Below are 13827 nucleotides of genomic sequence, written 5' to 3' on the forward strand. Positions count from 1 at the left end.
ACTGTCCTTTGATGGAGTAGAACAATTAGGATTTTTAAAGATTTATTTATTTTTATTGGAAAGTCGGATACACAGAGGGAGGAGAAACAGGAAGATCCTCCATCTGCTGATTCACTCTCCAAGTGACTGCAACAGTTGGAGCTGTGCCAGTCCGAAGCCAGGAGCCAGGAGCTTCTTTTGGGTCTCCCACGCGGGTGCAGGGTCCCAAGACTTTGGGCCATCCTCTTCTGCTTTCCCAGGCCACAAGCAGGGAGCTTGATGGGAAGTGGGGCCACCAGGATTTGAACAGGCACCCATATGGGATCCTGACATGTGCAAGGCAAGGACATTAGGTACTACTAGGCTACTGCACCAGGCCCAACAGTTAGATTTTACATGAATTATACAATTTTGTTTTTTTGTTAACCATACAAGTGCAGAAGACCTGATATGAAAAATAACCTACGCTTTGAAGTCAGAACTAGATTTAATTTCTGGCATTTCTATCTGCAGGAAGTTCCTCATGTGGATCTTTGGTAAGTTACTAACCCTCTGAGAGCTTCATTGAAAAAGTAATAGAGGTTTACTCTCCCTATACCAACTTTTTTTGAGCTAGATGTGTTTTGCAGTTCAGAACGGTGGGAATTTTTCCCCCTCTTCCCTTTGGGAATTTTGTTTTTAAGATTTATTTGTATTTATTGTAAAGTCAGATATTGCAAAGTCAGAGAGGAGGAGAGACAGGAAAATCTTCCGTCTGATGATTCACTCCCCAAGTGAGCGCAACGGCCGGTGCTGCACCAATCTGGAACCAGGAGCCAGGAACGTCCTCTGGGTCTCCCACGTGGGTGCAGGGTCCCAAAGCTTTGGGCCATCCTCTTCTGCTTTCCCAGGCCACAAGCAGGGAGCTTGATGGGAAGTGAGGCCACCAGGATTTGAACAGGCACCCATATGGGATCCTGGCATGTGCCAGGCAAGGACTTTAGTTGTTAGGCCACTGCATCAGGCTTTCCCTTTGGGAATTTTTAGAAGGGTAATATTTCAACAGAATTTGGGGCCCACAAGCTCTTATCAAACACTATTAATTTTTTTTTAAAAGATTTATTTTATTTTTATTACAAAGTCAGATATACTGAGAGGAGGAGAGAGAGAGAGAGGAAGTGGAGCTGCCGGGATTAGAACCAGCGGCCATATGGGATCAAGGCGAGGACCTTAGCCACTAGGCTACACTGCTGAGCCCAAACACTATTAATTTTTTAAATTTTTAATTTTTATTGGAAAGTCAGTTTACAGAGAGAAGGAAAAACAGAAAGATTTTCCAAATGTTGTTTCACTGTCCAAGTGGCCGCAGCGGCTGGAGCTGAGCTAATCTGAAGCTAGGATCCAGGAGTTTTTTCTAGGTCTTCCATACAGGTGTAGGGTCCCATGATTTTGGGCTGTCCCAGGGCACAAGCAGGGCACTAGATGAGAAGTGGAGCATCCAGGACATGAACGGGTACCCATATGGGAACCCAGCAATTGTGAGGAAAGGACTTTAGCCACTAGGCTATCACGCCGGGCCCTGTTATGAAGTTTTAAACAAGCTGAAAATACATTACACAGTGTGGGGATAGACACCCAATAAATGCTATTTTTCAGTCTCTTTAGATGTTAGAAGTTTTTTGCTTGTTTTTAATGTATAATGTTGGGATTCTCATTTTTTTCCTGAGAAAGAGCTGTTTTTTTTTCTTAAATCCTATGTGGGGGATTAAAGATAAGGGTTGATCCTGGAGAATGTAAGAATTGAGATAACAAAAATACTAAGAGGTCAAGTTTAGAACTTGGTATTAGTAACCAGGTTGGATTTCTTCCAGGTAGGTTTTCAGAAAACTGCAGGTTGAGCGTAAGTGGCTAGGGAGTTTTCTGGAGTCCTTAAAGGAGACCCATGATCTCTGTCCCTGCTTGTTTGTCCACAGAGTAACAGAAGGAAGTCAAGGCACCATTATGACTCAGATGACAAATCAGAAACAAGGGAAAACGGTGTTGCAGATGACTTAGATGGTCCCAAATCCAAAAAAGCTAAAATGAGAGAGAAGCTAAATGGAGACACTGAAGAAAGATTTAACAGACTTTCAGATGAATTCTCTACATCTCGGAGGTCAAGAAGGAAACATCTGCCAAACGGAAATATTGAGTATGAAAACAGATCAAAACGTGTATCTTCCTTGGACAGTTCTCACAAATCAAGTGATAGTAAACAAGAGGAGGTAAGTATACTTTTTACTTTGCATTTGACATTTCCTTCAAACATGGACTGATTTGAAATTTTTTTATGCTAATTAACATTGATTCTATAGTATTCCTGCTTAGTCTCATTTAAACTAGAGCCTATTTGGCTGAAGTCTGAGCCTTTTTTTACTTTTTATCCCTTTCATTTTTCATTAGTTTTGCTTTTTCCTTGGGATTAGTGTGGGGGAGTTGCCAAATGTAACCCTTTCTTGTACATTTCGGAACCTGAACAGTTTCTTTCAATATGTTATTGATGATCACCAACTTGTATTTCTTATGGTTGTTTCAGTTCCTACCAGTACTTATGAATTGACTTCTGACTTCTTGCGACAAGGTACAGAAGGCCTCTTGATTTGGTGTATTTTGCCTTCTGCTTTTTCTGTTTCTATAGCCGCACTTACAAATGATCTTTTAGGTCTTACTGTGACTCAGTGTTGAGAGTATATTACTGTTTGAAAATTTATTTATTTATGTATTTATTTATTTGAGAGATAGAAAGAGCAGTAGATAGGAGGTCTTATCTGCTGGTTCACTCTCCAAATGCCTGAAAAGAGGTTGGAGATGGGCTGTGGCGGAAGTGAAGAGCTGAGGACCCAGTTCACGTCTCCTGCCAAGGGTAGCAGGAGTGCATCTCTCTGAGCCATCACCTGCTGCCTCCTAGGGGCTGCGTTAACAGAAGTCTGCTGTTAGGTGTCCAACCTGGGACGAGTCCAGGTGCTCCAGTAGGGGATGCAGACATCTTAACTGGCATGTTAACTGCTAGGCCGGGTACCCACCCCAAGACTGACCCACTCACTCACCCACCCTTTCTTCCTTCCTTCTTTCCTTCCTTTCTTTCTCTCTCTCCTGCTCTTTCTTTTTCTTTTCTTCTCTCTTCCTTCCTTTTTTTTTTAAAGATTAATTTATTTTTATTGGAAAGGCAGACTTAGAGAAAGAGAGAAAAATCTTCCACCCACTGGTTCACTCCCTAAGTGGCTGCAGCAGCCAGGGCCAAACCTGTCCAAAGCCAGGAGCTTCTTCCGGGTCTCCCACATAGGGTCAGGGAGTTGGATGGGAAGTGGAATAGCCGGAACATGAACTGGTGCTCATAAAGGGTCCCGGCGCATGCAAGGTGAGGATTTAGCCACTGAGCCATCACACCAGGGACACTTTTCTTCCTTTTTAATTAATTTTATTTGAAAGGCAGAGTTACAGAAAGAGAGAGGGAGAGAGAAATCTTCCATCTGCAAGTTCACTCCTCAGATGGCTACAACAGCTGGTGCTGGACCAGTCCAAAGCCAGGAACCAGAAGCTTTTTACAGGTCTCCCACATAGGTGTCAGTGTCCGAGCATTTGGCCCATTCTCCACTGCTTTCCCAGCTGCATTAGCAGGTGACTGGAGCAGAAGTGGAGCAGCCAGGACTCAAATCAGCACCCATATGGGTTGCTGAAGGTACAGCAGCATCTTTACTTGCTGTGCCAGTGCACTAACCCCCAAGATACTTTCCTGATAGAAATTATTTCGAAAGCTGTCTTGTAGTTTTCTCCTAGCAGAATTTATATATTTATCTAGGTGTTATAAATGTCATTAAATTATTGAAGTCAGGCCTGGTATGTTAGCCTGCTGGTTAAAGTCCTCATCTTGCACACACTGGGATCCCATATGGGTACAGGTTCTTTTTTTTTTTTTTAATTATTTTTTAATAATCTTACTTAGTTGATTAGGGAACAAAGTGTCAAGGGCTACAGGGTGAAAGTGGGTAATACCATTGTTTCCACAGCAATATCATTTTACCCTGTATCTGGGGTCAGGGAAAAAAACAAAGGGAAAAGCTCCACCCAGCCTCCCACCCTTCCCAGATCCCCAACAGGAGGCGCGCTCTGAGGGTCCTGCTCATACAGTTTTGATTGTTCATCAGTTCTGGACTGCTGCCAATATCTCAGTTCCAATCGCAATGAACCCTATTCAGAATCCACTGGCTAACAGTCTCTTCATGGTTGGGGTTCTAAGATCAGCAGTTCATTTGGAGGGATCGCCAAAGAAACTTCATCTGAGATGATCCCAGGCCTGATTCTTGTGCAAGTTTGCTAGTACAGAGTCCGACACCATCCGTCACACCAATCAGCTTATACTCATGCTGGTCGTTGGGATTGCTGGGTTCGTTCTGTTTCCAGCCCTGTCTTCCTCGTGAACCAACGGGTGTTGTAGTCCAGTTCGATCCTGCCCACTTCATACTTGGTCCTCATGCAAACCAGTTGGAGCTGCAGTCTAGTTGGGGCAACTCCCCATAACCCTCCCCAGTTCTGCCCCCTACCCTGGTTCCCATGGTTGCCAGTACACATCGCAGGCTTGTCAAGTCTGTCCCACATCCTGTTTAGCTCTCGCACGTGTCAATGGGCATTGAAGCCCAGCTCAACCCAACCAACCTACTATCCAGCCCACACACCTACTGGCAGGTGCCCTTCTGTCCAGCCACCGCTGCCCCTGTCCTGGTGTTCGTGCTGTCCAATGAGAGTGGTAGCCCCGAGGGAGGTGCCCACTATTTCCCTTCTAGGTCACACTCACTCCCAGATTATGCACTCTCCAGGTAGTTCTGGCATTAGACTTTGCAGAATTAGCTCCAAGTGCCAGCCTCTGCCAGCTAGTACTGTGGCTAGCCCAACCAACCCTCACCCACTCTAGTTTTTGCTTGCACCAGTCGGAACAGTCAGCCCACCATGGCCCTTCCCTTATCTAGCCCACATGAGGCCCATAGGTGTAACAGCCCTGCCTATTCTGATCTGCCCCCATCCCGACCCACGCTTTCCAATGGAAGTAGTTGTCCTGCAGGGGAGCCCACATTACCCTGTCAGCTTTGCCTCCTCCCCCTGATTATCACATGTGCTGTTTGGGCACTGCAACCACATCTGGTACGGCTCATCTCACCTTGGCATTCCTTATTGTGTGCTAGCATGTGTCGCAACCGAACCTGGCTTGACCCACACTCTGTTCTGGCGCTCAGACTCACCAGTGGGTGATGTGAACAGGTTCAGCCTGGTCTGCCCCCAATCCATGCCATGTGTATACCAGTGGGATAATTTCCATAGCCTGTTCTGGGCTGTTTCCTATTGTGCTTCTTGCATTTACCTGCAGGGACTATGTCCTGCCAGAGGAGTTGCCCAGGCTCCTCCATCAGAAACTCTCCCAGTGCCAGGTTTCGCGCATACCAGTGGGTCCATGAGCCAGCCCTGTTCAGTTCACCTCCTGTCCTAGCAGGAACAGTGGTGTTTCCTGACCGTGCTTCAATCCAATCTGGTTCTTATTGTTGGATGTTTCAACCCAACCATGGCTCTTCCATACCCCCATACAGCTTACACATGGTTCAGTAAGAGCTGAGACCTAGCCTAGTCTGTCATACATTTCCCCGGCCTGCAGAGCACCAGATGGTGTTGGAGTCTGGCCCGGCTTGGTGCTTCCATTCCCAGTCCACACTTGTGCCAAGTGGGATTACACTCATATCCTGATCGGAACGCAGCCCCATTTACAGCCCATGCGCTCATTGGTGGGAAACTCAAACCAGCTAGAGTATCCCCTTAGCTGCCCAACCGGGCCTATTCCCAGATCTCGTGAAGGCCAGTGGTTGCTCTGATTCTACTTGGTTGAGCCCCTCTCTTGTCCTGTCCTCTTAGATGCTGTGGCTTAGCATCCCTGTCTTACGCAGATCAGTAGGTGCAAGGACCTACTTGGCATGACCTGTGCTCCAACCTGATTTCTGTTGTTTCTTGTGAGTTAAGGTTTGTTCATCCCTGCCCATTCTGTCCCCTTCCAGTGGTAGCACAGCCCACCCCACATCCTGTTAACGCATGCACTTTCAGGTGCTGCTGCCTTGACCTGCACTGACTGTTTTGGGTTCCTATGGGTGCAGGTTCTAATCCCAGCTGCCCTGCTTCCTATCCAGCTCCCTACTTGTGGCCTGGGAAAGCAGCAGAGGTTGGTGGCCCAAAGCTTTGGGAGCCTGCACCTGCTTGGGAAACCCCAAAGAAGCTCCTGGCTCCTTGCTTCACATCGACTCGGATCTGGCCTTTTTGACCACTTGGGGAGTGAACCAGCGATGGAAGACCTTTCTGTCTGTCTCTCCTTTCTGAAAATCTGCCTTTCTAATAAATATAAATAGATACTTAGGAAGATCTATTTACTTATTTATTATAAGAGTTATACAGAGAGAGGAAGAGAGAGCTTTCATCTGTGGGTTCACTCTTCAGATGCTCCAACAGTCCCAAACCAGGAGCTTAAAGTACCTGTCTCCCCTGGGTGGTAGGAACTTCTGTGGTTTGGGCTATCATCAGCTGCTTTGTAGGTGCATTAACACAAAGCTGGACTGAAAGTGGAGTAGTGGGACTCTAATCAACATTCAGATATGTGACCTGGGAATCCCAACTGGCAGCTTAACCTAATGTACCATAATGCCCACCCAAATTAAAACAAATTTTTTTAAATTGATTTGAACGGCTGGTTTACTCCCTAAATGCCTGCAACATTTGGGACTACACCAGGCCAAAATTGGTGAGCCTGGAACTCTATGTGGTTTTCCCATGTGGTTGGCACTACCAGAGCCGTCACCTGTTGGATTCCAGGTTGTAAACTACTAGGGAGCTGCCTTAAGGGGTGAAGCTGGAACCTGAACCCCAGCATCCCGGGGGATGTGAGCATTCCAAGCTCTGTCTTAGCCACTAAGGGAAATGTTTACCTCATGCTATTAATTCTTGGTAACTAATAGTGTTTTTCATTCTGCCTGACAGTTGCTGTTTATGTAAATACATAGAAGTTTAGTATTTAATCTGTGAAAAACTTTGGGGCAAGCTACTGAACCCCTGCCTTACAAGACAATGCTTTATCATTTGTGAGTTTCCTGTGTGTCAGGAGGGACATGCATTAGTTGAGCTACATTAGGTCCCACAAATCTGTGTTGCTCAGAGTGGAGACAAATGTACATGTTGTTTCTTGCTTCGCTGGAATTTTTCCTTCTAAAATATTCAGTATTATGATAGGATTAACAGTTTGTTATTTTGTATGGATTATGTTAGAGTCCTAGAATTGTATTCCCAGGAATTTATCCTAAGAGGATGATCATGAGGTATGCATGTCATGAATGAGTATTTTTTTTTTAAGATTTATTTTATTTTTATTGGAAAGATAGATATGCAGAGAGGAAATACAGAGAGAAAGATCTTCCATCCATTGGTTCACTGCCCAAGTGGCTGCAATGGCCAGAGCTGAGCTGATCTGAAGCAAGGAGCCAGGAGCTTCTTCTGGATTTCCTGCATGGGTGCAGAGTCCCAAGGCTTTGGGCCGTCCTCAACTGCTTTTCTAGACCACAAGCAGGGAGCTGGATGGGTAATGGAGCAGCTGGGACACAAACAGACACTCATAATGGGATGCCAGCATGTGCAAGGCAAGGACTTTAGCTACTAGGCTATTGTACCAGGTTTATGAATAAGCATTTTAAATCACAGTGATATTGTTGACAATAGCAAAATGTCTTGCAGTAGATAGTTGATTTAATAAACCATTTCAGGAAATTACCTGGGTTTAATAAAATATGCTGTCTTAGGGGCTGGCCTTGTATCCCACTTACGTCCTGTACCAGAGTGCTGGTTTGACTCCTTGCTACTCCCCTTAAAATCCAACTGCCTACTGATGTTCCTGTGAAGGCAGTAGGTGATACCTGGGTCTCCATCGGATACCCAGATGAAGGGCCTGGCCCAGCCTTTTGTGTCGGAGATGTGGGAAAGTGAACCAGCAAATAGAAACTCTAGCGTGCGCGGACACACACACACACAGAGTCTCTCTTTCTGTCTTTTCCTCTGTCACACTGTCTTTCAAATAAACATATTTTTAAAATCCAGTATGTTTTTTGCAGTTACCAGCTGAAATTGATTAGTTAGTTAATTTGTAAAGTTATCAGTGATTAATGAGTAAATGTTAAATATAAGCTATGTTATTTAGAACTTTGGTTTCATTTGACAGACCCTAACACGTGAACAGAAAGAAGGAGCCTTCTCTAATTTCTCAATCTCTGAAGAGACTATAAAGCTTCTGAAAGGTACTGTGAAATTTAGTGGATATGCAGTCGAAAAATCTGCTGCATTTTATGAAAGTCTTATGCCTTTTCTGAACAAAAATAGAATATGAAATGATACAAAAATAGCTCTTCGGTAATGGTGGTTACTTGGGTGCCATCCTCTTCAGTATTTAGATCTACTTTTGACCTTAAAATTATGTATTTGCCCAATTTCAGGCCAGTTTTTTTCTTTCTTTCTTTCTCTCTTCTTTCTTTCTTCCTTTCTTTCTTTCTTGTTTTTATTTTCATTAGACCAATTTTTCAATAATTCATTTGTGGGTAGAAATAAATATAAATGTCACCAGGTGGTATATCCTTGGACAGACATTGAGAAATCAGAATTGTCATTTTCGAGTGAATGTACCATTTTGCTAATGTTAATCTGAAAGTAGTATTTTAACAAAATCTTATTTTACAGGTCGAGGGGTAACATACTTATTTCCTATTCAAGTTAAGACCTTTGGCCCTGTGTATGAAGGAAAGGATCTGATTGCTCAAGCACGGACAGGAACAGGGAAGACATTCTCTTTTGCCATCCCCTTGATTGAAAGGCTCCAAAGAAATCAAGAAACAGTTAAAAAAAGCCGCTCACCAAAGGTAACCATTTTAAGGAAGCAGAAGTTCTAAATACCCGCTTGGAAAGGGAACGAAGAAGTACACTAATGTTAAGTTCAAGACAGAGAAGTTTGCTTTGGGTAGTGGGCTTTTCACCTAATGTTTAAGATGCCCATATCCCACGTTGACCCACCTGGCTTTGGTTCCTAGCTCAGGCTTCTAACTCTAGCATCCTGCTAATACAGATGCAAGGAGACAGCAGTGGTAGCTCAAGAAATTGGGTGGTTGTTCCCCACATGGGAGTCTTGGATTGTCTTTCTAGCTTCTGGCTTTGCCCTGGCCCAGCACCAGCTTTTGCAGTGAGCTAGCTGATGGGAGTGTTCCCTCTCTGTTTCTCTCTAACTTTGTCTCTCTGTCTCTCTTTCTCCCAACTCTGTGGCTTTTTGAATAAATAAAAAAGAAAAATGAGGGGCCCTGAGAGGTAGCTTAGTGGCTAGAATCTGCGCCTTGAATGCACTGGGATCCCATGTGGGCACCAGTTCTAATCCCAGCCACCCCGCTTCCCATCTAGCTCTCTGCTTACGGCCTAGGAAAGCAGTCTAGGGTGGCCCATGGCCTTGGGACCCTGCACCCACATAGGTGACCTGGAAGAGGCTCTTGGCTCTTGGCTTTGGATTGGCGCTGCTCTGGCCATTGCAGCTGCTTGTGGAGTGAATTATCAGATGGAAGATCTTCCTCTCTGTCTCTCCTCTGTGTATCTGACTTTTTAATAAAAAAAAAAAATATTAAAAAAAAAGAAAAATTAGCTCTGTGGCATATTGTAAAAATTTGAGTCCTACAGCAAAAACAAATTTTTTTAAGGTGTATTTATTTTTATTGAAAAGGCAGATTTATAGAGAGAAGAGATAGAAAGATCTTCTATTCTCTGTTTCACTCCCCAAGTGGCTACAACGACTAGAGCTGAGTGAATCTGAAGCCAGGAGCCAGGAACTTCTTCCAGGTCTCCCAAATGGGTGCATGGTCCCAAGGCTTTGGACTATCTTCTGCTACTTTTCCAGGCCACAAACAGGGAGCTGGATAGGCAGTAGAGCAGCTGGCTCATGAACTGGTGCCAATGTGGGATCCCAGTGCTTGCAAGCAGATTGGCCAATTGAGTCATCTTGCCAACCCCAATTGGTTGGTTTTCTTTTTGAAAGATTTATTTATTTTTATTGGAAAGTCAGATATACAGAGAGGAGGAGAAATAGAGAGGAAGATCTTCTGTCTGATGATTCACTCCCCAAGTGAGCTGCAACGGGCCGGTGCTGTGCCGATCTGGAGCCACGAGACAGGACCCTACTCCAGGTCTCACATGTGGGTGCAGGGTCCCAAGGCCTTGGGCTGTCCTTGACTGCTTTCCCAGGCCACAAGCAGGGAGCTGGATGGGAAGTGGAGCTGCTGGATTAGAACTGGCGCCCAAGGTGGCTCTGTGGCGCAATGAATAGCGCATTGGACTTCTAGAACCGGCGCCCATATGGGATCCCGGCACACTCAAGGCGAGAACTTTAGCCATTAGGCCACCGCAGCCAGGCCCTAGGATTGGTTTTCACATGAGTAAATTCCAAGCAGTTTTAGAGATATAATTATTGCATATGATCGTAAGATGTATGAAACTTTAGACATCTTGGATGATTGTATTTTGAAGCCTGAATATCTTATTTTAAGAATATTTATAGAATGGGCCTGGCGGTGTGGCCTAGTGGCTAAAGTCCTTCCCCTGAATGCCCCAGGATCCCATATGGGCGCCAGTTCTAATCCCGGCAGCTACACTTCCCATCCAGCTCCCTGCTTGTGGCCTGGGAAAGCAGTCAAGGACGGCCCAAAGCTTTGGGACCCTGCACCCGAGTGGGAGACCTGGAAGGAGTTCCTGGTTCCTGGCTTCGGATTGGCATAGCACCGGCCATTGCAGCTCACTTGGGGAGTGAATCATCGGACGGAAGATCTTCCTCTCTATTTCTCCTCCTCTCTGTGTATCTCACTTTGTAATAATAAATAAATAAATAAATAAATAAATAAATAAATAAATAAATAAATAAATAAAATCTTAAAAAAAAAGATTATTTATGGTAGTGATTTAATGACCCTTCCTTTTTTCAGTACTACTCTTTGCTTTTTAATGATGCTTTGGAAAAAACGCTTTTTTAAAGATGAGTTTTATTTGTTTATTTGAAAGGAAACGAAAGAGAGGAGGAGAGAGACAGAATCATCTGCCGAATCATTCCCTGATGACTGCAAGTTCAAGGGCTAGTCTTGGCTGAAGCCGGGAGCCTGGGGCTTCTTTCAGGTCTCCCATGTGAGTGTAGAGTCCTAAGCACTTGGTCCATCCTCTGCTTTCTTAGGCACGTTAGCAGAGAGCTGGATCAGAAGGGTAGCAGCCGAGACTTAAACCAACACTCTTATGAGATTTGGTATCACAGTCCTACAATGCTGGCCCCTGACTTAGAAAAATACCTTAATTTGAAGGAGAGACAGAAAGAGGGGGCTCCAGTCTGCTGATTTACCCCACACAGCAGCTCAAGTTGGGTCAGGACTAAAGCTGAAAGTCAGGAAGTCAATGTTAGTCTCCAGCTGGTGGTAGGAGACGAGCTACATGAGCTATCACCAGTGTTCCCCAGGTTCCACATTGGTGGGAAACTGGAGTCGGGAATTGGAGCTGGGACTCAAACTCAAGCACTCTGTAGGCAACATAGGCATCTTTTTTGGGGGGTGATGTTTATATAGTTGATCAGGGTGGGAAGGGTCAAGGATCAGAGGAAGGTGAGCAAGACCATTTTTGACACATTTTCTTTTTCTTCTTGCTGTATCTGGGGGAGGGGAGGATACAATGGAAGAGACCACGTCCAGCCTCCCCAATACATGATGTCATTGTGGAGCATGTTCTGAGGATTCTGCTCAAGTGGTTTGGATAGTTCTGAGATGTTGATATCGCCACTCCAAGGTTGAGGAAATCCTTCCAAGGTCAATTGGCTGACATAGTCCACCTCAGTGTCTCTATTCACCCAAAAGTTTGCTGTCAAGTTTCACTGGGGTAGTGATCATTTGTTCTTCTCTCCTTGCTCTGCAAACCTATGGGTGCTGCGGCCCAGCCCAACCCTACCCACCACACGCGTGGCCCTCACATACACCAGGGGAGCTGAAGCCCAGTTAGAGCGACCCCCAGCTGGTTCCTGTGCAACACAGACATCTTACCTGCTAAGCTAACCTTCTACTCCCCTCAATAGCGAATGTTCTTTTTATTTTTTTAAAGTGTTCATTTATTTGATCACTCAATAAATATGCAATGCCATTTGCTACTGGTTGACTTTTTAGGAAGAGTGTTATAAAAATGAGATGGACAGTTTTTGTGTTACTGAGGTAAAGGAGATCTTAATTTGTAAGTAGTAAAATCAGCTATGAGAGGGCTGGCATAGTTTTATGAGAGGTTAAACCTCTGCTTATGAAGCTGGTTTAAATCCCAGGTACTGTTCTCCTTTTAATCCAGCATTCTGCTAGTACACTTAGGGGAGGCAGCAGATGATGGCCCCTATAGTTGGCCCTTTGCCATGCACATAGGAAGTCAGGATGGAGTTTATGGCTCCTGGCTTCAGCCTGGCACAACTCTGGCTGTTGGAGTCATTTGGAAGTGAACCAGCAGATGGAAGATGCCTCTATGTTGCTCTCCAAATGAAATCAATCAATCTAAAAATCAATTAATAGAATGCAGTAGTAAAATTTTAGCCTGATATTTGACCTTTAGGGAACATGTATGAGATTTAAGGCTTTGTTTTGTTTTATTAAAGTGTTATTTATTTGAAAGAGCTACAGAAAGACTCAAGAGAGAGAGAGGAAGAGATCTTGCATCTGCTGTTCACTTCCCAAATGGCCACTACAGCTGGAGCTGGGCCAGCTTGAAGCCAGAAACTTCCCCCAGATCTCTCACATAGGTGCAGGCCCTGGGTACTTCGTCCCAGGCATATCAGCAGGGAGCTGGATCAGAAGTGGAGCAGCCAGGATTCAAACTGGCACCACATGGGACACTGGCACCACAGATGGTGGCTTTATCCACCTGCATGGCACTGCCCTCAAGATTCTTAAAAATCACCCCCAAAAAATCAGCATAATAAATTGAACAGATACATGATTAAAAGTGGTTTGTCCTTTGAAAGACCTCTCATTAAATGCTATCATAGAATAAAAACAACTTAATATGTGTAAATGTAGTCGAGTGATAATGGTCTTATATCACCTATTCTAAATGAATTTCGCTGTGTTGGTTTACACAGTAAATGTTCTGTTTCTTGGCTGTAATAGGAAAGATGCAAGTTCGAGAAATAGGACATAATCCCAATACTGCCTTAAAAAGCTTTAATGTTAAAAATGTTGCTAGAGATTCCAACACTAAAAACTGTTTAACCTTAAAGTCTTAAAGTTTTTTTTTTTTTTTTTAATTTTTGTCTGTTTGAACGTAAGAGTGACAGAGACAGATCAATCCTGTGATTCACTTGGTACAGTGACTACAACAGCTAGGGCCGGGGCCAGCTGAATCCAGGAGCCGGGAACTCCATCTGCGTCTCCCACATCAGCATCAGGAACTCAAGTGGTTGAGCCGTGGTCTCCTGCTGTCAGATGCTTTAGCAAGGAGCTGGATTTGAAGTGGAATAGGTGGGACTTGAGCTAGCACTCTGCTAGGGGTTTCAGGTATTCCAAGAGTAGCCCAAACCACTGCACCACAATGCCAGCCCTATTCTTTTAACTTACCTAACACATCGGTTCCTCAGCTATAAAATTGGTATCATAATGCTACCTGATGCTGTTTCTATGAGAATCAAGTTAGATAATTCATGTAAAACAAAGTACCTATCACATGGTGATTATTTGTTCATTTAACTGATATTTTTGAGTATGCTCTGTGTTGAAAGTGCAAGGAATA

The 13827-nt window shown here is 44.4% G+C and overlaps 1 protein-coding gene across 2 annotated transcripts in view; it reads left to right on the plus strand.

Annotated features, from left to right (window-relative positions):
* Positions 1–13827, plus strand: part of DDX50 (DExD-box helicase 50) — a 40931-nt gene that overhangs the window by 3899 nt on the left and 23205 nt on the right. Inside the window, exons 2-5 of one of the 2 annotated variants that reach the window (XM_058671546.1) lie at positions 493–515; positions 1932–2222; positions 8231–8306; positions 8743–8921. In XM_058671546.1, coding sequence (XP_058527529.1) covers positions 2040–2222; positions 8231–8306; positions 8743–8921 — 438 coding nt within the window. In that variant the 5' untranslated portion in view covers positions 493–515; positions 1932–2039. The remainder of the gene's footprint in view (positions 1–492; positions 516–1931; positions 2223–8230; positions 8307–8742; positions 8922–13827) is intronic. The other variant, XM_004583435.3, reaches the window with a different exon arrangement.

This window comes from Ochotona princeps, chromosome 13 (assembly GCF_030435755.1).
Source record: "Ochotona princeps isolate mOchPri1 chromosome 13, mOchPri1.hap1, whole genome shotgun sequence".
Classification (NCBI taxonomy): Eukaryota; Metazoa; Chordata; class Mammalia; order Lagomorpha; family Ochotonidae; genus Ochotona; species Ochotona princeps.